Below are 25,852 nucleotides of genomic sequence, written 5' to 3'. Positions count from 1 at the left end.
GTTTTGAGTTCTTGTCATGTTTTAATGAATATAAGAAAGCATCTCTTGCAAAACACCAGCACTGACCAAATAAGTAAATAAAACTTTCAATAGGGCAGTTGCCAGGTCTGTAAGATGTATGCCAAAGGGATCTTTTGGACAGCCTGACTGTCAGGATTGTGAAAAGAATAAATAAAGCACAGCAATCTTTCTATGTCGTAGAAGTGTTTTAAGGTCAGAAACTATACCAGGCCGATATGAATTCCATTTGGTTGTGTCACCTGCTATGTCCTACAGGACACGTTTGCACCTTAAAACTTATGTAAGACCATTCCAGTTGCATAAACGTGGGCATCAGGACTCTGACCCCAGCAGCAATAACCGGAAAGGAAACTCCTGATGGATTGCTTTCTTTTATATATGGAGTTTCTTCCACCACAGGGCTCAAGGCAGCATCCACAGTACCCCACAGAAGATCTCTCATCCAGGCACTGACCATACCCAGACCTGCTTAGCTTAATCCTCCAAGCATACCCTGCCTCAACCTCCCCCAGGCCAAGCATCAAGTTCGCCACTGGCGGGAGGTTTCTGGGGCAGAGCCTGAGGAGGGTGGGGTTTGGGGAGGGGACACCCATGCCATACAGTCCTGTTGCCAAAGCAGCCATTTTCTCCAGGTGAACTGATCTCTATCAGCTGTAGATCAGTTGTAATAGCAGGAGATCTCCAGCTAGTACCTGGAGGTTGGCAACCCTATTTGGGATCCATCTTTGCAGCAATAATAATTTTTTGCTTCTACAAAGTCGGAGTAAAGTCGAGATGTGCTTGTGATCAGGAAGGAGCACAAGTTTTTTGACTACAGAGTGAACTCTGCTGTTTTCCCCCTCCCCCAGTTTCATCACATAAAGACAGTCTGTGAAGAAATCCTGATTACTTCTTTCTATTCAATGCAGTTTGTGCTTTTCCTGGTACGTTCATTTGTTTGGAATTTATGTTAGATTTTTTTTATATACTGGGGCGGATGTTAGCAACCTAAATAGTTTTGTGATTGGCACAAACCCTAGCTAATCATAGTTGTGCAAATGTAGCTTCCCCTCTGATAAAAACCCCAGAACAGATACCCCCCGCAAGCTTAATAGTGGAAAGTAACCAGGTAATTTCTTACAATTGTGGTGAATGAGCTTCCACAGAGGTTCACAGCTTAAGCTGTGTGTCTTAAGAAAATAAGAACATAAGAAAGGCCCTGCTGGATCAGACCAAGGCCCATCAAGTCCAGCAGTCTGTTCACACAGTGGCCAACCAGGTGCCTCTAAGAAGCCACAAACCAGATGAGTGCAGCAGCACCATCCTGCCTGTGTTCCACCGCACCCAAAATAATAGGCATGCTCCTCTGATACTAGAGAGAATAGGTATGCAGCATGACTAGTATCCATTCTAACTAATAGCCATGAATACTCCTCTCCTCCAATATGTCCACTCCCCTCTTAAAGCCCATGAATATGTCCACTCCCCTCTTAAAGCTGGCAGCCATCACCACATCCTGGGGCAGGGAGTTCCACAATTTAACTATGCGTTGTGTGAAAAAATACTTCCTTTTATCTGTTTTGAATCTCTCACCCTCCAGCTTTAGCAGATGACCCTGTGTTCTAGTATTTTGGGAGAGGGAGAAAAACATCTCCCTGTCCACTCTCTCCAAACCATGCATAATTTTATAGACCTCTATCATGTCTCCCCTCAGCCGCCTTCTTTCCAAGCTAAATAGCCCTAAGCGTCTTAACCGCTCCCCATAGGACAGTTGCTCTAGTCCCCTAATCATTTTGGTTGCTCATTTCTGCACCTTCTCAAGCTCTGTAATATCCTTTTTTAGGTGTGGTGACCAGAACTGTACTCAGTCTTCAGACTGAGACAGTTTTCCTTATTTCAGTATTTCTTAAAATGCTGGTAATTGTGTTACTATGGTTTAGGACAGTGCTGTTTCAAATTTCACTGAATTTATTTTGTGTTTTTGGAGTGTTAGCCACTTTAGGTACCTTAATTTGGGGCTAAAGGGCAGAATTTAAATAATATTATTATTACTAATAATAATACTTTAAATCATTTATAGAAAAGAAATCAAGACATTTATTAAGGAAAGTAATGAGACAATCTGGGATGAAAAGAGAAAAAGAAAGAAGGAAAAGTGATACACAGAAGTAATATACAAAATAAGAGCCTCTTTGGAAGTTAATTTTTCTCTAATATTGAAACTGGCATGTGTGTGGGGATCAGACATGGGTTTCAGGTATGTACACTCCCTCTGCACTGTCTCCTCCTGCTTCTTCCACCACAGTGAAAAAAATATTTCGGAGACCCTAACACTGATTTCTGAACCACAAGAGTATTTCCCAACAGAAATATGAATTCTGAAGTCCTTCCTTTTATTTTTCCCACTTTAAATTCATCCTTTGTACCCACAACTGAACCAAAAGATATAATGTCTCACCTCACGTTCTTCCTCCTGTTCTTTCTTAATCTGTTCTAAACGAAATTGCTCTGCTATTTCTCTTTCTTGAGCTTCTCTCTACGGAACAAGGAAAAAACCAGACAGAATTTATCATTCACATGTGCTGATGGCCGTAATTTCTCTTGCAACTGAGCATTCCATACTCTTCCAAATGTGTCCTTCTCAAGTAGCAAGCAACTCTTCTTTTAAACCTATTCACAAAGAAGGATAGGATGGAAAAAGGCAAACCTAGTAACATAATATAATCCTGCCCCTCCCCCCAAAAGAATTTACCAAATACCTTCATTTATCAGTAGTAAGCATAATATAAAAGGAAACTCTACAACAGCTATTGGTTATTTGTTAAGCTTCAATGTCAGTTAAGAATATACCAGATAATTTGGTCCTGTTTGTACCTCTGAACAGCATGTACATTGGTTAATATATTTTATACCAATTAGAATGTTTTACTTCACCTGAACTCATTGATTTGGTTATTGGGTGAGATTTGGGGGGGGGGAGGTGTACTGTTCAAAAGCCAACGTATTATTCTATCCTGTGAAGCTAACAATGCCCAGAAGAGTGTACAAAATGCCCATGCCTCATTCCTTATTGCTATTAAATTCTTTTATCCCAAAAAATTAACTACTGGATCACCTGGCAAGTAGATGGAAGTTGGACAATTTATAGATGTCCATTAAGCATAACAGTGGACAAAATTTAGGAACATCAAATTACTGATGACATAAAATACAAATTATATAGAAAAGATTCAAGTGGTATTCTTGTTAGTTGGTGAAGTTCGAGTTCACTCAAGGCATATGAAATAGTGTTCACAAGACTATCTGCACAATCCTATGAATATATACTTGGAAGTAGATCAGAGTTCAATTGAACTTGCTTACAGGTCTGTGTGCATAGGATTGTATCCTGTATTCACCTTTCAAATGCACTTGGGGGATCACTTGTAGAAGCACATATCTTTTTGCATATGCAAAAGTAGTATGTCAAAGAAAAGGCTGAGCTAGAAATCTTCCCTGTTTGCTAGACTACAGCTTTATTAACTCTTGAATAACTTCAAATTCAGAGCTCTGGGCAAGACACACTATGTTATATTGCCAGCACAAGCACAATACTCTTAGAGCAAACGAGGATAATTTCAAGAGGTTGGAAAAACATCTGTCATTGTCAAGAAGAGATGAAATATAGGGTTACTTAACAATGTGTCAAAGCTAGGCAGCTTGTGGACAATGGCTCAGATCCACTGGAGTTTTTACATGGGCAGAGAAATTTCCCCATGTAGAATACAACTTCCACCACTGCAGCCAAAAAGCCCTCTGAAATGCTGCTCCTGCAGAGGGACCAGGAGGTCACATTCCACAGGAGGGAACCCTTCTGCCCATGGAAAAGCTCTAGTGGGCCCAAGCCAATATTTAAATAAGCAAGCCCTGAAAGAATTCAATTCCTGCTGAAATCTAGGAGAAGACTGTCTCTTTTGTTGGGTCTGTTAGCAACTTTCAGAGCTGCGATAATAACCTCATTTGTGTCAGTTCTAGAAAGTGCTGGCTCCATGCAACCATAGACTCTCATATACAGTTGATTGCAGGAGGAGGAGATATAGCACTGTACACACCTTTGCTCTATCAGCTTCAAGTGAGATTCGATAAGCTTCATCCTGTTCTCTCTTCACATTCTCTCGGGCCTCACGTTCATCCTGGGACAGAAAAAGGAAGACAGACCAAAAATGAGCTTAGAACCCCGATATTACTTCATACAAGGTGGTAATAATATTCATATTCATTTCTCATGCAACTGCTTCTTGCACTACAGGCCTAACAACTAGAAGGATGCAGTCTACCTGCATCCCACCACCAGTCTACCTGTTCTGTGTTTGTCAAAACAGCCAGGCTTTTAAACAGAATGTATTCAGCCAAGAAAAAAGGTCCCTGATTGACTGGCCCTGCCTTGCCCAGTCTTTCAATAAGACTTCTGGTTTAGAATTAACTCATCAAATATTATTTGGTTTGGTCTGCTGAAAATGCAGCTGTAATTAACATAAAACTACACTGTTCTGCTGTCACAGTAGTATGATTATATAGCATTAATATGCTGCTCCAAAAATTTTTATTTGAAATCAAGCTGAATGAAGCGAAGATGGTTTCTATTTAGTTATACCTATTTCCTACATCAAATGACCAGTAATCTATATCTCACCTTCTGCAAAATTATGTACAACTTCAAATTAAATTAACAAAAAAAAACCTTTTGTGGCATGAATAAGCATTATATACAAAAATGTACATTTTTAAATATCTTTTATATTGCCATTAACGAAACCATTATCTAAAACATATCCAACACTTGAATTGCCTTGTTATCAAATATATCCAACATAATAATGTGAATAACTTTACTGGTCATAAGTGATGTTTTCTGTAAGAAACAATTAAGGAATACAACATAAAAATCAGGCGATTTTACCTCTCTGGGAGATAGCTTATCCCTTATATTGGAAATATATTTCTGTCCTACTTTTTAATCTTACCCACAATCTCTATGTGCTTTTGGTTTGTTTAGTTTAACCAGAAGTGTTTCAAAGTATTTTCCCCCAAATAATCAAGACTCGCTTTGAAATAGGTCAAATGAAAATCAGTTAAGTCTGAAACAGACAAACGCAGAAGAATAACAAAAACGAGAAGTCTTTATTCTAGCATTCGTGTTTTTTTTAAACCTGGCCTTGCTTCAAAATACATTAAGAAATGAGATCTGAAATTAGTACAAATATTGAAAACCCTGGCCTGAGTTTCCCACCTTCACTTTCAGCATTGTATACTCCTCAGTAACGGATGGTGAAAATGACTGAAATGGTGGGAGAAGTGTAAATCTACCTCTGCTGGGTTTGCAGAAGTTGGCAAGTATAGACACTAAGAAGAAAGAGTTTGGGCATTTCCCTTACTTTTAGTTTTATTCTTTAGAACGGACTTTGAAAAGGATGTCAGGAATGTAAAAGATATATTATGCATGACTGCCTTACTTTGGCTCAAAGATGTGAAATGCCACAACTAAACCCACATTTCAAAGTGAACAGTTTCCTACGCAGATGCTTCATACCTTCTAATGAAGTTCATGATTAGACAATGGAAAACTGTTTATCTAAGTAAGAGATTTAGCTACCTAAAATATTTGCAGAGGTTTTTTTTAAATACTATGTTCTAATTAAGTTTAATGTTGCATTGCAGAACAACCTTTTTGCAGTACAGGGATTCATCAGTATTAAAAAAAGATTACTGAGAAATTATGATACCTTTCATACTTGAAAAATAAATATTTGCATACTGTTGGCAACAGCCCATGCTCCCAAGACATCTTGGCCTCTCACAACATCAGTGAAGGACATGGATTTTTTTCACAGTGCTTCTACCTACAACTGTATTAAGCCCTCGCACTAGTAGGGTAGACCAAACTCTGCCAATAAAATGCATTTGGTTTCCCTTCTTACTACTACACTGTAGTTAGATCTGGTATAGATAAATGATCTTGAGCCCTCAATATTCTACAGACACTACTCACCTCTGAGAGCTCCTATAACCACATCCACTGTGCCAACAGTGCACACCAGCAGCCTGTCTTTGCAACAAAGAGAGGCAAATTTTATCTACCAGGTGTGCAGTTGCCACCTACTTTCATTTATTTATAGCCCATTTTTCTCACTAACCATGCAATCCTGAATGGGGTGGTGGTGGAGCTGTATAGGAGCCAGTGTGACCCCTACGCTGGGGTCCATGCCACTGTGTGCCATGCAAAGTGGAACCTATGCCGACAAATCTCCAATGACCAATCAGAAATCTTGCTGGGCAAAAAGACCAACCTGCCCTTGCCCACTTTTTAAGAACACTTGGCGCGTGCCAAGAAAGGTGTTGGAAGGTGTAATGGCACTCACAGGCACTGTGTTGGGGGCTCTGCCTTATACAGTCATTCATTCATCTTGCCTGATACCATCTCTTCTGATTGGCAGAGGCTCCCCAAGTTCTTTTCTTTTATCTGGAGATGCCAGGGACTGAACTTGGGACCAAATATCTGAACAGCACATGAGCTGCCATCAAGCTCTGGTCTTAAAATTGAAACCCTTTATGACTCATACCATGATATTTTCAAAGCTTTATGAATAATTGCATACATAAGCTACCTCCAGTACTTAATACCTGTTCATAAAGCAGTGTGTAACTTTGCAAGGCATAAAGTTCCACATCTTTCTTAACAACTACACATAGTTTGACATTTAAAACACAGTTTCCTTTAAAAATGAAAGCTCTATTTAATCTTCTACTCCAACCAATCAAATACGCAACCAATCAGATACTCTTGATAACTGCTTCACAGGTCACTGGAAAGCAAGTGATATTTCACTTTCTTGACAGCTGTCCAACAATACTGCTCACTTAACACTTTTTGGCAAAACGTGAATACTGATTCTATCCAGATTCTAAAACATAAAGCACAACCAAGATCCCAGTAGACATCTTCTAACTTGGCACAGATTTCATTTCCCCCTAATTTAAATCTCCCCTTTGCTTCCATAGGACTAATTGAGGTGGCTAACAAAAAGAATATCACAAAACCCAGAATTAAATCAACAAAATGCCATAAAATAGATCAATCAACACTTAAACAAAAAATGGTAGGTCCTTTTTCATAAATGTAGAAAGTATGGATTCAACAGGCCTGGATAAAAAGAACATTCCATAGCTGGGATGCTGTGCCTGAGAAGGAATGCTGTGTTTCATGTAACATGAACTTCTTCATAAACCCAGCAAGTGGTAAACAATATCAGTTGAAGAACTTTATAACGTGTAACTCTATAAACATATTTTTTGCCATCTTGTGCCCATGCCAAAAAAAATCTATATTGGGAAAACTGTAAGACGCCTAAAACACACACATTACTGAACACAGAAGTAAAATCTTGCTCAAAAAATGAGGAGCCCCTCTAGCTGCACATTTCCTGGGGGGGGGGAACCATACCCCCATAGATATAGTTTTTGGGGAATCCAACAAGTATCAGACCATAATGAGGAAAGAGGCAAAGTGGATTTTAAGGCTAAAATCTTTGGTGCCATCTGGGCTAAATGAAAATTTGGAACTTATACACCTTATTTAAGATCTTAATATCCTGTAACTGAGTGATAAAGGTTTATTCTGCTCCATTCTAAGGTGTTTTACACTCTGCTAAATAAAGAGCTGACACATCATATTATATATACAATGATCCTAAGAATGCTTTGAACTATGGTCCTTTAAGAGGTTATTGCACCAGGCTATATAACCCCTTGAGAATGACTCTATCTTTATTGCTCAAAGTAAGACTGGAGACTTACAGAACAATCCTAATGGAGGGGAGACCAAAGGGGGATAGGAACCAGCGCGACCACAGCACTGGGGTTAGTGCCACTTGCACCAGCTAAAGTGGCATTAATGCCGTCACAGGGCCATTTATGTTGGCTTAGAAGGGAGTCATGCTGAAACAGAGCCTCAATTCTGCTGCTACTTTGTCCAATGAATTTTGAAGACCATGCACAGCCAGAAAAAGAGGGGGAGGCTTATGATCTGAGCGGGTGGAATAATACATCCACCCACACACAAATGCCACCAGTAACTTCCCATGCTTAAAAGAGTTCCAGTGTGACATCTCTACTTAACATATCTTTTAAATGTATACATATATCAAATTAACCCAAACGTTACACAAAAGAGGCTGTCCTTTGAAACCTACAATAATACTCTTGTAATGCTAGCAGAGTAACAGGTCTTTGACTGTGTGACAACAGAATTAGCAGTGATTATTCTAGAGTCCACAGTATCAGCCACTGGAAAATAAAGCATGAATATTGAATTTTTTCTCCATTATTCAGTTGTCATTCAGAAACCTTGTGTGAAAACATTTTCCCTATTCACCTTATGAGTTGTACTATTGATCTGATGTCAGTATGACAACATAGCAACATATTTAATTGGCAGCTTTGATGGAAGCTGTGTGAATTTTAAAAAAATAAATTAAACTGACAGCAAGACCGCAGGTTTGACAAGGCTCAGTTTGCAGCCAGTTGCAATTAACTTTTCCTCCTTTTACTTTAAACAAACTTGCATTTACATTTTAGTTAAGAAGTTTTACTTAAAAAGCATTTAACTTACAACAGTTAAAGGCCCCAGGTTTGGAAACAGACACACAAATGAAGTGTTCCACATGCATTTCCCAGCACTGAACAAGGAGATTATGAGTCTTGGTCAAGATGTCACACACAGCAGCTAGATCCATCCTTCCCTCCTTCCATTACACTGATGATCATCAATGCTTACATCTTAAATCTCTGCATTTTTTTCATGTGAAAAAGTCCCAAAGAGTTCAAAGGAGTTTACTCTCAAGTAAATGTACATAGGATTTTTGTCTTAAGCAGTTAACTGATTTCAGTGGGGCCTAGCTGTGATGAATCACACGTTTTTGATGAATCACATGTATGCTTTGCCCATTTTTAATTTGTTTCACCCATTCTTTTTTCCCTTTTATATCTTTTGCTGTTTTGTGAATCATCCTGAGCAGATATTATGCTAAGAAAGGTGGCATATAAATCAAGTAACTACACAAACTGCTTAATTATTACATTAAAAATGAAAAGCTGAATAGCGTTGTTCTGCAACATTTTGTGAGAAAAGACAATACACTTATTCTGTGAATATGTCACAAAGTGAAAAACAAAGTTAATTAGTCAAATAGCTGTATGGTGGGTTTCTTTCTCCAAAAACAGGGAAAAGAGGGGGGAAACCCAGCCTTAAAAAAATAAAAGCTGGGTACCCAGGGTTGGGTAGAAAAGATAAAATTATAATAGAGAAATATATATTTATTTTAAGGTGCCATATAAGGATTAAAAACATTAAAAATGATAAAACATGGCACAATAGCATCTTAAAAGGTTGATAGACCTATACCACATGCCAGACACGTTTTGGCCAGCAGGCCTTCATCAGTGGTCAAATTAAACCCATATAATGCATACATTATATGGAGAATTACACAACTTTAAGGTTGACAATGAGAAAATTGAAATTGTTCAAGACTCTATTCCTTGGCTCCACCATCAACCAAAAGGGAGACTGCAGTCAAGAAATCAGAAGGAGATTGAGACTGGGAAGGGCAGCCATGAAGGAGCTAGAAAAGATTTTGAAGTGTAAGGATGTGTCACTGGCCACCAAGACTAGATTAATTCATGCCATCGTATTCCCTATTACTATGTATGGGTGTGAAAGCTGGACAGTGAAGAAAGCTAATAGGAAGAAAATAGATTCCTTTGAAATGTGGTGTTGGAGAACAGTGTTGCGGATTCCGTGGACTGCCAAAAAAACAAATCAGTGGGTTATACAGCAAATCAAGCCTGAACTGATCCTAGAAGCTAAAATAACTAAACTGAGGCTATCGTATTTTAGTCATGCCATGAGACGACAAGAGTCATTGGAAAAGACAATCATGCTCGGAAACATTGAGGGCAGCAGGAAAAGAGGAAGACCCAACAAGAGGTGGATTGACTCAATAAGGGAAGCCACAGCCTTCAATCTGAGCAAGGCTGTCAAAGATAGGACATTTTGGAGGACTTTCATTCATAGGGTCGCCATGAGTCAGAAGCGACTTGACGGCACTTAACACACACACAATGCATACACAAGTATTTACAAATATCTCAACATATGCAGCAACCATATACCAGCCCAGGCTTGCGTGTAGGGTGTTAAATAAATTTCAAATTGTAAAACCCTCTAGTTGGAGTGTCTACAAGTTGTTCTTATACTGGGCTGTATTGGTCTCCCATACAGAATGTGTATGTAAGTATCAACCTCGAAAAGCAGTCTGCTTTAGGGGGAAACCAAAGCAGCCCAAATGAAACCCAGATTTTTTAAAGCCCTACCTTCTATTTTACTAGACTAACGTTTGAATAAAAAATGGCTAAAAAGTGACTTCCCAATCTAATGGGTTGCTATCATGTTTTGAAAAAGAATAAAAGTTTACTTTTTAGTGCATTGACTCAAAGTCATAGAAAAGACACAAAATCTTAAAATCACAACACAAAACATTGTCGAAGGCTTTCACGGTCAGAGTTCATCAGTTCTTGTAGGTTATCCGGGCTGTGTGACCGTGGTCTTGGTATTTTTTTTCCTGACGTTTCGCCAGCAGCTGTGGCAGGCATCTTCAGAGGAGTAACACTGAAGGACAGTGTCTCTCCGAGTGAAGAACTGAAGACATTTAAAGCAAATAAACCCATAACACCCACCTTGTATATTTAAAAGTAACAGTGAGCCAGTGCAAAGTTTTTGGATGTGGAATATGTTGATCATAACAACAGGAGAGAAAGATGTGTTTAACAGAGGCATTCTGAATTGACTGAAGATAGCTACTGATGAGGACACAGAGGTGATGTTGAACCTGCTTTCTGTTTGTATCTGTTATACTTTTTATAAGAAGTATAATGGGTTGGATCTGAAATTACATCAAAGCAAATGAACAGAATGGTCCTCCCTCCTTCATAGCAAAAAGAGGTTTAATTCATGGAATAGAGACAGCAATTCCTGCCAAATTCCCCCATGAGAGCCAGAGTGGTGTAGTGGTTAAGAGTGGAGGACTCTAATATGGAGAACTGGGTTTGATTCCCCACTCCTCCACATGAGGGCAGACTCTAATCTGGAGAACCAGGTTTGATTCCCCACTCCTCCACATGCAGCCTGCTGGGTGACTTTGGGCTAGTCACAGTTCTCAGAACTCTCTCAGCCTCACCTACCTCACAAGGTGCCTGTTGTGTGTGTGTGGGGGGGGAGAGAATGAATTTGTAAGCCACTTTGAGACTCCTTAAATTAGAGAAAAGCAGGCTATAAAAACCAACTCTTCTTCCTCCTCCTCCTCACTTTTAGCCTCCACACTGCACTGCATCCTGTTCTGGAGTGTCCCCCAACTCTCAGCAGTGGTATTTTGGGAAGTGGCTGGGAAAGGGGGAAGCCAATGAAAAATTGCTTCTGTTGAGCTGCTTCGTTGACATAACTTGGGATACAACCAGTATTCCCACAGAAAATGCACAATAAATTCAAAGAACTGAGTGTGATTCAAACAAACTGCCACATTAATCTTGCTAACTCTTAACCTGTCCTGAAAAGGAGAATCGTACATGAACAGGTAACAAGACTTTCCAAATCTATTCTTTAAAAACAAACTGGGATTTAATGCATATTGGACAGAAATGGAAAACCAGTTCTTCCCAGTATACAACCTGAATGTCTCTGTTATTCCTCTTCAAGCCTCTGTCAGTGTTAGATCCATCTCCACAGGTTTTTATTTAAAAAAACTTGTTTTTCAGAAGAAATACCAGCTAATGGGAAGTCATAAAGAATGGAGTTTTTCAGCTGGGATTTGCAAAAATAAAAGGAGTTTTTTCAAGCATTGTGGGACAATATATATCTACCATGAAGACTTATCCTAAAGCAATGAGGGTTAAATGTTGCATAACAAGAAAAATAAACACTACGTTAGGCCTACTGTTACTTAAATAAAAATGTGGACAAGTCAAACCAGCTGTGTAACAGTCAATGCTTTTACAGTAATAAATTTTGACAGCAAAAATAAAAAGAATGCATTATCAAGATATCATCAAATGGGCCCTGTCAGCACATAGGAACTCCACCCTGTATAAACTTGTCAAAAAGTGTTACTGTAATCCATTGAGAAGTCTCGTCCTCAGGCAAGAAAGGAAAAAATGCATAAGGAAGCTTCGGAACAGGTGTGTTGAATTGTAATACCATTATTTAATCATGGATCTCTTCTCATTAGTTTCATATGTGACAAATCTGAGCTCTGTTATTGCCTATCATGCCACGCTAGAATCATCAATCAACAGTCAAGTTAAAAGCCAAATGTAAACAATGAAACTGCGGACATGTCTTTTTAACGCTGTACGCTCCTCAAACACAAAAAGGTTTTATAAATGACAGCCATTTCCCTTGTCCTACCCACCACTTTTAAAGTTTAAAGTTTTAAGGCTAGGGGAAATTATGTTACCCAAGTAGGCTGTTTCCCTAAGAGGCCGAATTCATATAATGACAGAAATAGCCACAGCTTAGCTCATGTCAGTTCTAGGACCCTACCACCCAAGAGAACACTAAATTAGCTTAATAGATAGCACATGGAACCCCCAAACATTTTTTACAGTTACTAGTGATTATCCTGCTAAACATTTCTGGGAAATCCATGCTGTGGGTCTGAAAAATACCTACCAAGAACTCATAATAGAAACCTAATATGAAGGACATTTATATAACCACAATCTGTTACCATCTACCCTATCATTTCTTCTAAAATTCTGTAGCACCCGCTCTATTGCTCAGGTACAACTTCACTGCCTATCTTCCCCAAATCTTAGCACAAGTTCTAGTGCCATTTTACATCATGGAGAGCTCATCTATCTGGTTGAGTGACAGAGGACTTCGTGGCTGAAATTTGTCTTTGTTCTCAGCCACAGGCTTAATTTTTTAGCCTCCCTATCATTTCCTCCTCCCCTAACCTTTAAAACTATTTCTAGAAAACATGTGCCTTTCTTGCCAGCATTGCAGTGCACATAGCCTACCTCTGCCCTTTAAAAAACATACAGGGAATGATAAAGGGCAGTTGCAGGAGCAGACTGACGCTTTAACTTAGCAGAAAGTTCCCAGGGAGCCATTGCTTTAGAGGGCCACTGGTGGTCAGGAGCAAGATGAGCCAAGCAGCCTTTTTTAAAAAATATATATATTTTTTGATTATTTTTCAACAATTATAACATATTCAGTTGACATTACCTTCCATATAATGTAAGAAAAAAGGACTTTAACAAATTCTTAGGCATTTGTCTTCAACATTAAATCAAATATAATATAGTGAACTTCCCCACCGACCACCTCTCTCCCATCATTAAACTGGTATCTCCTTTGTACTAATATCTTCTAATCCTGATACTTTTTTAAATTTTAATATTATAATTCCCCCTTATATTATTCCTTTTCATAAATGATAATAACAGTAATATTAATAAGCAGGGGAAAAAGCTGAAAAAAACCATTAAAATTTTTTCACATAGTATATTTAATACAGTATCTTCCAAGCCTTCATCTCTATCAGTTATAGTGGATTAGATCTTAAAAAACATTATAATCTAAAAAAAACAAACTAATTTAATATTGTAATGGTTCTACTCCCCCCACTTCCCTTTATAAAAAGAACAAGTTAGTATTCTTCCGGCTTTCTAACCCTTCTTTTTAAACTTTTTCTTCTGACTGGAATTCTTGGTGGTGTTTGCAGATTTTCTCAAGTTGGTGTCTTGTCTTTGGCTATCTTCACCCCTTGGTCCTTGGGCTGTCTGTTCTTCTTTTTGTAATCCTGTAGTAAGTTCCATCAGTTCATTGTTTCTTGCCAAGAAATTTTTAGCATCTTCAATTGAGTTCATAGAGTGTTTAATCTGTTTATAGGTGAAGGTGAGTCCTTGTGGCAGCAACCAGGAGTATTTTATTCCTCTTTTCCTCAGTCTCAGTAAAATCTTTGTAGATACTTCTCTTTTCAATCAAATGGCGTGGAATGTCTTTAAGAATTATCAGAGTGAGCCAAGCAGCCTTGATAAGCCTCACCAGCTTATACGCATTGCAACTGTCACCGCAGTGCAGGTCCAAACTGAGAGGACCCTGTGGGGCCGCCAGCACTACAGACACTAGCTGGATCAGCTTGTTCTAGGCTGTTGAACACAGGAAGCTGCCTTATACTGAATCAGACCCTTGGTCCATCAAAGTCAGTATTGTCTACTCTACTCAGACCGGCAGTGGCTCTCTAGGGTCTCAGGCAGGGGTCTTTCACATCACCTACTTGCCTAGTCCCTTTAACTGGAGATGCCGGGGATTGAACCTGGGACTTTCTGCATGCTAAGCAGATGCTCTACCACTGAGCCACAGTGGAGTTTTAATGTCCTAGTCCACTCCTGGGCAACCCCATAAGAACATAAGAAAGGCCCTGCTGGATCAGACCAAGGCCCATCAAGTCCAGCAGTCTGTTCACACAGTGGCCAACCAGGTGCCTCTAGGAAGCCACTAACAAGACGAGTGCAGCAGCACCATCCTGCCTGTGTTCCACCGCACCCAAAATAATAGGCATGCTCCTCTGATACTAGAGAGAATAGGTATGCAGCATGACTAGTATCCATTCTAACTAACAGACATGAATACCCCTCTCCTCCATGAATATGTCTACTCCCCTCTTAAAGCCCTCCAAGCTGGAGGCATGGTGATTTTTCCTTCAGAGGAACTCAAGTGTGAACCCCTTTTCCATGTTAATACCTCAAGGGAGTTTCTCTGCCTTTAAAAACCAGTATATGCTTCCATGTTTCAAACAGCCCTGTCTTCCATTCCCCTGGACAATGTTCACACTGATGGTCTCCCAACCAGCTGGAATGAAGGCAGAGCGAAAGGATCAAAGGAAACTGCCTTGTTCAAACAATGGAGCTACAAGCACTGAAGCTGTGAAAGCTGAGTGTGAGGAAATAAGGTATGTTGGAAATATTTTAAATAAATAAGTAAAAATAAATTAAAGGAATGGAAGCTATGTGAAAATTTGAGGTTCAGCTCTGGGCCCAAACAGCAGTAAGGGGAGAGCAGCTTATTATCTGAAGGAAACAGCTACAGTAGACCACCTAGTATTGCATGCAATTTGTAAAAAGGGTGGTCTCCAGTGCTGGAGAGTGGTAGCATGCATTGTAGGAATAATTTAAGAGAATTGTCGGTAGTTCTGTGCTGCAGTCGTCTTGTTTGTGGGCTTCCTAGAGGCACCTGGTTGGCCACTGTGTGAACGGACTGCTGGACTTGATGGGCCTTGGTCTGATCCAGCATGGCTTTTCTTATGTTCTTAAGTGCTGTATAAGTAGCCTTGTTGGTACTCTTTTCCTCTTTCCAGTAGTTGGAGTGGTTGGGACTATTGTCTTATTGTGTCTGAAGTTGCCACTACAAGAAATTCTGTGTCAGAGTCGATGACAGACACATTTTCTGCTTTTGTTGTGAGAAATGCAATGCTGGTGGTACTGACTCATTGCTGATTTTTTTTTCCAATTGAAGGAAGTGTATTTTGTTTATGCATACTTATACACACAACCTCATCTTTTGTGACTCTGTGAACAATAAAAGTATACATACTGACTTTTCCCCCCTTTTGAATTCAGAAGAACTTTCTGTTTATCTTGTTGTGGTTTATGATGACTTACTGTTGCTACAAAAAAAACAGTAACAGAAACCGGAATCTGTATCCTGCTTCTTATTGTCACATTTTGAAAGAACATTCAGGCAAATACATTAAAGTCTTCACTAGAAAAAAGGAGCTGCTATGTAAACACAATTCATTGAGACAAGGTTTGTAAAAAAAAGTGTTACAAGTTAACCGGCAAGTCACTGAAAAGCAATATTTTGTTTCACATGCCAACGCCTCTTCTTAAGCACATAATGTACATATTGTTTTATTGCTGACTCCCTTTTGGCACAGAATTATAAAAGAAAAACGAAGTCATTTATATTTCCCATAGCCAGTACTGGTGGTGAGGAATATGATTGACTGCCTGCTCCTTTATGAACCCAACTGACTGCTAACGGCATTGGTAGATGACCTGTTCTGTATGCGCTTCACCTGCAGAGGTGTGCTGCATATGGTGCATTGCCTGTGGAATTCCCAACCTGTAGGGTTGCCAACTTCCAGTGGAGGTCTGGCAATCTCCCAGAATTACAAATGACTTCCAGACTACAGAGATCAGTTCCCCTGGAGAAAATGGCTGCTTTGGAGGGTCTCCATAGCATCATGCCACACTGAGGTCCCTCCCCTCCCCAAACCCCACCTTCCCCAGGCTCCACCCCAAAATCTCCAGGCATTTCCCAGCCCACAGTTGGCAACCCTACCACACTGTATCTCTTTGCTGACTCTTGAGGTATCAGGTGAAATCATTTTTGGCTTTCCCTGCCTACAGGTAGCATTGTGGCACATTTCCCCCCACTCAGTCTTTGATCTGAGGTTGGTTTAATGTCTGAGAAAGTGTTGCTGCCATTTTCAATGTGGAGTTTAACTTGGGTTTTAGTTCGCATATGCTTGAGATCAATTAGCACCTGGGGCATTAATGCTTTTGTCCTGGATTTTATTGCCTGCAAGCCACCTTGAAACATGTTCTGAGGCAGCATAACAATTCTGAGGAATGATTCTGTCCTTATTTCTCAAAGGACCCTAGACTTATTGCATTCAGCAATAGCTTAGGAAACATGGTGTCCATTAGTGACTTTACATTTTTTTAAAAAACAGCAAACAGTAGAGGTACAGATGACTTTTTCTGTTTTTTATGTTTCTGGTACTTGTGAAAGAATATACTTGCACAGCTCCTCCAACGGAGTGCTGTGGAAACTCTTCCTTTGTGCACTACCCAGAAACACAAATAATGGAACTATTAATCACTTTCTCACCCAATTTATATTACTCCCATGAAAGCAAGAAGTCATCCTAAGCATCTTAATCTGAACCATTTTTTTTATATATATAAATTTTATTGGGTTTTATGATAGAAATTTTCCATTGCATTAAACAACATCTATAACAATATCAAATTTCAATTCTAACCTAAAGTTGTTATAATTCCATATCATATAATAAAAAAGAGAAAAGAAAAAAGAAAAAAAGAAATGGAAAATTTTTTGACTTCCCCTTCACCTCTATCTGCCTCTTAATAAAAAGTTCATCCCGTCATAGGTAATCTAATCTTAATAAAATATCAATACCATATATAAAAAACCATAATCTGTTAGTAAATATAATTATGCTTATTCAATATAAAAAAAAATCAAAAATAATCCTCTGGATCAGATTAGAAAATATTCTTCCATTCTTCCCAATTTTAACTCATATTCACAGTAATGCATCCACGCCCCCCATTCCCCCAAAAACCGAACGTCATTTTCTTCATTTAGAATAGCTGTGAGTTTTGCCATTTCTGCCACTTCAAACATTTTAACAATCCAGTCTTTTTTCTCGGGAGTTTCTAGCCCTTTCCATTTCGCTGCATAAAGCAGTCTCGCAGCTGTTGTGGCATAAATCAAAAAAGTTCTTTGTGTTGCTAAGTCGTCTGGAATCATACTCAATAACATCATTTCTGGTGTTTTGGGTATATTCTTTTGTAGTATTAGTCTCAATTCATTATAGATCATGTCCCAGAAGTCTTTGGCTTTGTCACAGGTCCACCACATGTGGTAAAAGGAACCAATTTCTTTGTTACATTTCCAACAAGTAGGGGACATCGTTTTATAAATCTTTGCAATTTTCTTGGGTGTTAGATACCATCTATACATCATTTTATAAATGTTTTCTCGCACTGACTGTGCTTTTATTCCTTTTAAATCTTTAGACCATAATCTTTCCCATTTATTTAAAACAATATCATGTCCCACATTTTGAGCCCAATCGATCATAGTTGGTTTAATCGTGTCCTGCTCACAGTATATTGTTAAAAGGAGATTATACATTTTAGAAATCAGCTTTGTATTATTGTCTAGTAAAATCCTTTGAAAAGGAGATTTTTCTTTAGAGAAACCTTTTTTTGCATCTTGTACAAAAACTGATTTGATTTGGTAGTATTGAAGCCATTGTAAATCATCCTTAAGAAGTTGAAAGTCTTTTAGTGAGCATTTCTTTCCTTCCCAATTAATTAGATCTTGATAAGTAATAAATTTGTCTGGTCTAAGTGGGCGCAAAGTTAGCATTTCTTGGGGTGATATCCACATCGGTGTTTCTGGTTCCAAAATGTGTTTAGATCTCATCCAGATACGAAGTAGAGAGGACCTGATTATATGATTACGAAATGTTGCTTGTAATTTAATTTTATCATACCACAAATAACCATGCCATCCACTTAAGTTATTATAACCTTCCAAGTCTAACAAACGTACATTTGACAAATTCATCCAGTCTTTTAGCCATACTAAAGCTACCGCTTCAGCATAGAGTTGAAAATTAGGCAGTGCTAAACCTCCTCTAGTTTTTAGATCCACCAAGTATTTATAAGCAGTCCTTGGTTTTTTTCCTTGCCAGATGAAGTTTGAAATGTCTTTCCTCCAAGTTTCAAAATATTTAGTTTGTGATATTATTGGTAAATTTTGGAATAAGAAGAGCATCCTCGGTAAGACATTCATTTGGATCGTTGAGATACGTCCCATTAATGACAATTTTTTGTTTGACCATATAATCATATCAGTTTTAATCTTACCCCATAACTTGAGGTAATTGTTGGTTAACAGATCTTTATTCTTTGCAGTAATCCAAATTCCCAGGTATTTAACTTTGTTAGCTTTCTCCCAGCCAGTATATGATATAAATTCCTGTTGTTGTATTTCCGATAAATTTTTAAATATTATCTTTGTTTTTTCTTGATTCACTTTAAAGCCTGATACTTTTCCAAAATCATCCAAAGTCTCCTGAAGTATATTCATTGACTGTGTTGGGTTTTCCAAAATTAGCAGTAGGTCATCCGCGAATGCTCTCAACTTAAAATTCATGTTTTTTAATTCTTAGCCCGCGGATGTCCTCCATACTTCTTAGTTTCACACATAGCGGTTCCAACACCAACAAAAATAAAAGTGGAGACAAGGGACATCCCTGTCTAGTCCCTTTCGTGATTTGGCAGTTATCTGACATTGATTCATTAACCAAAATTTTAGCTTGTTGGGAGGTATAAATAGCCGATATACCTTTCTGAAAACGATCTCCAAAGTTCAATTTATCCAAAATCCGTTTCAAGAAGTTCCAAGAGACCATATCAAAGGCTTTTTCTGCATCCAAAAATACAAAAGCCGCAGTTTGTTGAATATTCTGGTCATAATATTCCAGTGAATCTAGTAAAATTCTTACATTGTCTTTTATTTGCCTTCCTGGTATAAAACCTGCTTGGTCCTCATGTATAAGATCCTTAATAAATTGCTTTATCCTACATGCCAAAACCGAAGCAAAAATTTTGTAATCCACATTTAAGAGCGATATAGGTCTGTAATTAGATGTTTTTTCTGGATCTCTTCCTTCTTTGGGTATCAGTGATATAAATGCGTGTGACCAAGTCTCCGGGGATGTTCCCTCGTCCAAAATTGCATTGTAAAGTGAACCAAAAAATCCAACTAAATTGTCACTAAATGTTCTATAAAATAGTGCAGTAATTCCATCTGGTCCAGGTGTTTTATCCGTTTTTTGTCTCAGTATTGCTTCTTGTATTTCTTCCCTTGTTACTGGAGCTTCAATACATTCTCTCTGGGTCATTGACAAAGCTTTCATCTGTATTGAGTTTAGAAATTTATCTATTTTCTGTTTTGGAGTATTTTCTTTCTGATATAACTTAGAGTAAAATGAAACAAATTCTTTCTGAATTTCTGTAGTTGAATAAACTGGTCCTTTAGCAGTTTGGATTTTTGTTATAATCTTCTTTTGAAATGAGTCCTTCAGTTGTGTTGCTAAAAATTTTCCTGGTTTATTTGCATATTCAAAATACTTTTGTTTAGCAAGTTTCAGATTTTTATTCATTTCCTCCATTATTACCAAATTTAATTGGTGTTTAGATGCAGAAATCTGTATTTGAATTTCTCTTCTCTCCTCTTCCTGTGTTACCATTACCAATTTCTGCTCCAATTTTTGTAAATTCCAAAGTATATTGTTTGTAAATTGCATTTGAGTCTTCTTCCAGGCCGAGTGTTTCTGTATCATAAAACCTCTCAGAACAGCTTTGAATGCGTCCCAAACTGTATTTAAAGAAGTTTCCCCATTAAGGTTAATTTCAAAAAAGTCTTTCATTAAAACCTGTAATTCCTTTTGTATCTTGTTGTCTTTTAACAGTTTATCGTTCATTCGCCATCTAAATGCTTGTTTATTGTTCCAATCAAAGGTAACAGGATTGTGATCAGAAAAAGTTCTAGGTAAAATATGAATTTTACGTAGTTGCGTGAAAATTGATTTACTGGCCCATATCATATCGATTCTGGAGTGTGAATCATGTCTTGCTGAATAAAAGGTGTATTCTTTAGCTGTTGTATTCATTGTTCTCCAAATGTCTTGTAATTCTAATTCTGAAGCCATGGCAAAGAAAGTTTTAGGCAAGCATCCATCATTGATATCTTTTGCTTTTGATTTTTTGTCCAGAGATGGGAGAATAATTCCATTGAAGTCGCCCATCAATAAAATTTGGTCTTTTGCGTACTGGGCTATCAGGTCGTGTAATTTTTCATAGAAGGATTTTTTCCCTTCATTGGGTGCATAGATTCCAACCACTATTGTCCTTTGTCCCAATATTTTAGTTCTGATAATTACAATTCTTCCTTCATTGTCTTTATATACTAGTTCTGGACAGAGACTGGGGTGGGCATAGATTACCACTCCCTTTGTTTTAGTTTTAGCAGAAGCAATAAATGCTTGTCCAAGCACCTGTTTCTCCAAGTATTTTTTATGCTTTGAAGCTATATGGGTTTCTTGTAGGCAAATTAGGGAGTATTTATATTTCTGTAGATATTTGAAGATTCTGGCCCTTTTAGTTTTCTCATTCAGTCCATTTACATTCCAAGAAATTGCTTTTGCCATAATGTAGTGTTTTTTAGCAAAATAAAAAGTCTATAGTTTGGTACCACCTTCTGCACCCTGTACCTCTTCTTCTTCCTCTTCTTCTTCCTCCTTCTCTCCAGGTAATTCTTTAAGGTCCATTTTATATTTTCTCAGAAATTTCCCCACATCTGCTTGGGATAGAATTGTCGTTTTCACTTCCTTATAGGTGAAAGCCAGACCTTGTGGCATAATCCAACGGTATTTGATACCATTAGCTTTCAGTATAGACACAAAGTCTTTGTAGTTATTCCTCTGTGAAAGTAGATGCCTTGGAATATCCTTCAATAGTATAAGAGAGGAATCTCCTGCTGACACTGGATTTTCATAATGAATCTTCATAATCTTATCTTTAACTCTGGTGTCATAAAACACTATCATCAAATCTCTTGGCTTAGATCTTCTCATTCTAGCAGGTAGTGGTATCCTGTATATTCTATTAATGGCTTGTTTTAATTCTTGTTCATCTATCTGAAATAAGTAGGCCAAATTTGGTATTGCAGATTCTTTATTGTCTCCCATCATATCTGGAAAATTGCGTATACGAAGATTGGTCTCTCTCACTCTCATCTCCATCATTGCCATTTGATTTTTTGCCGCCATCTGATCCGCTTGTATTGTTTCAATCTGTTTTTCTTGGCTTGTTAATTTTTTCTTTGTGTCCTTGTGCTCATCCATCACTTTCTTAATTGATACATCCATCGCTTGCATATCTGTCTTCATAACAATCATTTGAGTTTTTACTTCTTTCAAGTCTCCAGTGACCACTTCCAACTTCTGATTAATAGCTTGGGATGCTTGACCAAGATTTGTCATCATAGAAGTCAACTGTGCCATCTGTGTAGACATCTGTTCAAACTGTTTATTTGTTGCCTCAGTTTGTTTAGTTAGCATATCCTGTAACTTTTTTTCCATGGTCGAGGTTTGTAAAGAGTCCCTTAGTTTAGTATAGGCAGGGCTGTGTAGTGAGCCAGAGCGGGGTCGAGACATTTACATTAAAAAAAAGCTGGTAAAATACATGTCTACCGACAGGGCCTTTAAGGTGCTGGTTAAAAGATGATAGTTCAAAGATCAGCCTAATAATTTTTTCGGGTTGAAAAGAGTCGAAATTGGCTTTAAAATTGCATTTTAAAGTTTTAAAATACCAGTGAGTTTTTTCGGTCGCTCTAGATCGGGTTAATCAGGAAGTAAACAGGAAGTTGCTAGTGCTGCAGACCTTCTATCGCCTCTTCTCGATGGTTATTCCTTCAGGAATGATTTGAAAGTAACTCGAGTGCGACGGATATTCAGTCCCGCGGCTACTTCCTGTTGTTTTAGTTCCAATGATAGAGAGGGTGTTATAGAGAGTCTTCCGTTCCAGGCACCCCTTACTGCAAACGTGGCAGGAATTCGCCGGAAAATCAGGAAGAGAGATCACCCTCCCCTTCCTTCGGACCTTCTCATTGGTGATAATTCTTGTCAGTCTAAAAGGTATCCTTCCGACTCTTTGTTATGGTTTAGGCTGATCGATCCAATAAGGCTCCTGTCGCTAATCCCGATGACTAACTCAGATCAAACTTTTTCAGTTCGGATTATGGAGGGGTGGGGGTCCCAGAAATATTCTTATCCGCCCCCCGTCTGTTCAAATTTCTAGTAAGTAGACGAAGAGTTCTTTTGTACTCACTTGGGTGTCAAGAGGTGAGGTTCTTTTCTTTATGTAGTCCTTATGTTGGTATTAAGGAGGTGGAGGGTAGAGCTTGCTGCCAGAGTTGCGTTTTGGCGATGTCCTTCCCTAGTGCCCTCGCAGGACCGGCGTCTAGGACTCCGAGGGGCTTAAAAAAGCCCCCTCAGAGTACCTAGGAGGTCAAACCGCGTTTGCGGGCTGCAGGGAGTTCCTGCTTTCCAACCCACTTGCAAGGGTCGGATTGGGGTATCTATGTACCCCAAAAATAACGCAAACTTGGATTTCTCCCAGGACAACCTGGGGAAATGGAGTGCTCTCTCCACCGGCACCACCGGAAGTCTTAATCTGAACCATTTTTGATCTGAGTCAAACACAAGCCAAGTTTTAGAATTCTGGTTTGTTGTAGGGATGTTGCCAATTTTGCCATGGACATGTTTGACTGCTAAACTTACTGTAATCAAGAAGAAAAGAACATAAGAAAGGCCCTGCTGGATCAGACCAAGGCCCATCAAGTCCAGCAGTCTGTTCACACAGTGGCCAACCAAAAGTAGTGATCAGTTGTGAGCTGACCACTCAGTATGTTCAGTTCTTGCTGAGAAGCCACAAATACCTGCCCAACCAGTTTGCATTGAGTTTTCCCAAAACTGTGCATGTGCAAAGATGCTGCCAATTCAAAATAATTGGTGGCCACTAGTGTCACTAAGGACAGGTTAGGCAAGCATTGAGTAGTAGGATTTTATTGATCTATTGATGACTGATTGATGAGATAAGTGACATAATTGCCTATTTAAATAATCGCATGCTGATTATGCAGCAAGGATGCTGAGGTGGTAGAACATAATAAGGCTGTGTGAGAACATGCATGTGCCAAAAGCCAACTGTGCTATATAACATGGTTATAAGAAATACGTGAAACAAGCTGCTAACCAACCACACACAGACTGACAAACTATCAAAACTATCAGTGGAAAATTAGGTCTTTGTTTGCAACCAGTGAACAGGACACAATCTCACCCAGTGGGTGTTTGACCATCCCCAGTCTGTGAGATAGAACCAGCCTCCCAGGCACCTGCATTCAGATGTTATGGAGATTTTGAGCTTGTTTGAAGGCTTCCCAAACCAGGAAGCCTTCAACTGATCTCCACCTACGAGAAGAGGAAGGGAGTGCAAGAGCATAACAACAGGTTGTGTTCATGCCTGACAAATATGAACCTCGGCTTCTTGGGATGTCTTGATTGCAGCAATTAGCTAGTATCCCTATTCTGCAGGTACTGCTCTGCTTGCCCTCACTAACTGAGAGGCAGGCATCCCGGATCTCCTCATGGGACTTATTCTCAGCAATACTTAGGTATGGGCTATAGCATATAGAATCTGTTGCTGCCATTACTTTGAACTGTAAGAATACCAGTAGCTGCTATATCTCTATGAGAGCCTCCATTGGAGGTAACAGGAAGGAGAGCATGATATTTCCACTTTCCCCTCTTCAGCACAGTTCCCTGACCTGCATAGCTACTAGTCTCCATGGACCTTGCAGCCCTGGGAATGAACTTTCCTAGTGCTGGAAGAGACTGATGGGGGAAAGAATGCAGGAAAGACCCACAATCCTTGTGCCCATTGATCAATTGGTCCAGGGGCAGGTTGGCCATTAAGGCCACCAGGAAAAGCCTTTGTAGGCCAATTGCTCGGGAGGTTGCCTCCCTGCTGAGCCACCCTGGCCCTAAGAGAGGGGTGGCCCCCACTTTGTGCAAGGCAGGTGGCAGCTGCTGCCACAAGCTCACAGCACTCCCCCCATGCAGGGGTGGGAAGGAGGAACCTGGTTGAGCCCCACCCAGGGCTAGCTGAGCAGGCTTTTTATCCCTCCCTCCTTTGGGATTGTGCGTTGGGGCCCTTTTCCAAGACCATTTTTTCTCCCGGCGTGCTCTCGGCTTGATCCATCCCAATCAGTTTGTTATACCTGAAACATTCAAAGGGATTTGTAACCTGCATTTTAGAGTTTTTAGGAAACTGCCTTTAAAAAATGAATATATATGTATTATTCTCCTGACATCTTGCTGTTAAAATGCAATATCATTTTCAATTATATTATGCCACGTTTTAATCATGTAACCCTGGTAATTAAAATTTCTATTGAGAATGGAAAGGAATTAAAGTCAATTTCATTGCCAATGAGTTATGGAAAATAAGTAGAAGGTGTGGGGGGGGGGGGAACCCTGAAGTAGTGGATATACATGCAGGCAGCATACATTCAGATTAACATACAATATAATCAGTAAATCTTGTACTAACAAGCCACAAGAGTTAAATGGCTCAATAATGTATTTAGTGAATTATTGCCAATCAATGTCTCTACACCCAGGATAACAATAATCTTGAATGGCAACACACCTATTATTACAAATTCCTAACTAAGTACTTCATTACTTTCAAATGTCACTCTCAATTTACAGAGTAACAGATAAACATCTCACTACTGTATACCTGGCTTGTGTCTATTTTTGTGTGTGAGTGGAACACTGATAGTAGGAAAACTTTACACTTTCACTTGCGAATTTTATTTTGTATGAAGAGCCCTCCGGGGTAGTGAGTAATTTGTTATTTGTTTTTTAATGGCTGTTTTGCTCATTTTACCTTTAAAGAGCACTCAAGTATGTTTGTTTTGCCATTTGTAATTTAAAGGTAGGAAAGAAAAAAATTGTGGTAATTTTCTCCAGGTGTAAAACTAAAATATATAAGCAAAACAAAGAAAGAAATGCAAAAATAATAGTTGGATCCTTGGCCTGCAGATAAGCAAAAAAGCTTTCTGCTAGTGATAGAGGGCCCTAGGTTTCGAGCCACTCTGAGCCCGGCGTTGGCTGGGGAAAGAGCGGGGAACAAATTTAAAAATAAATAAAAATAAATAGGCAAGCAGGACAGCAACTTGAACCACTTCCTGTCCTCATGGTGATTCCCATGTACCCATGGCCAAACTCCAGCATAGTCTTGCTGGTGTTCAAGTACCTAGTCTCATCAACACAACTCCCCTTTCCCCATGCTATTTTGA

At 39.0% G+C, this 25,852-nt stretch overlaps 1 protein-coding gene across 1 annotated transcript in view; it reads right to left on the bottom strand.

Annotated features, from left to right (window-relative positions):
* FAF1 (Fas associated factor 1) overlaps nucleotides 1-25,852 on the bottom strand; it is a 243,967-nt gene that overhangs the window by 25,532 nt on the left and 192,583 nt on the right. The window contains exons 16-17 of the mRNA XM_056844462.1: nucleotides 4,092-4,172; nucleotides 2,459-2,536 (exon numbers count right to left, since the gene is read on the bottom strand). Coding sequence (XP_056700440.1) covers nucleotides 2,459-2,536; nucleotides 4,092-4,172 — 159 coding nt within the window. The remainder of the gene's footprint in view (nucleotides 1-2,458; nucleotides 2,537-4,091; nucleotides 4,173-25,852) is intronic.

Source organism: Euleptes europaea, chromosome 2 (genome assembly GCF_029931775.1).
Source record: "Euleptes europaea isolate rEulEur1 chromosome 2, rEulEur1.hap1, whole genome shotgun sequence".
In the NCBI taxonomy this organism is placed as follows: domain Eukaryota; kingdom Metazoa; phylum Chordata; class Lepidosauria; order Squamata; family Sphaerodactylidae; genus Euleptes; species Euleptes europaea.
The sequence above is the reverse complement of the archived record's forward strand: the minus strand, read 5'-3'. Positions and strand labels throughout refer to the sequence as shown.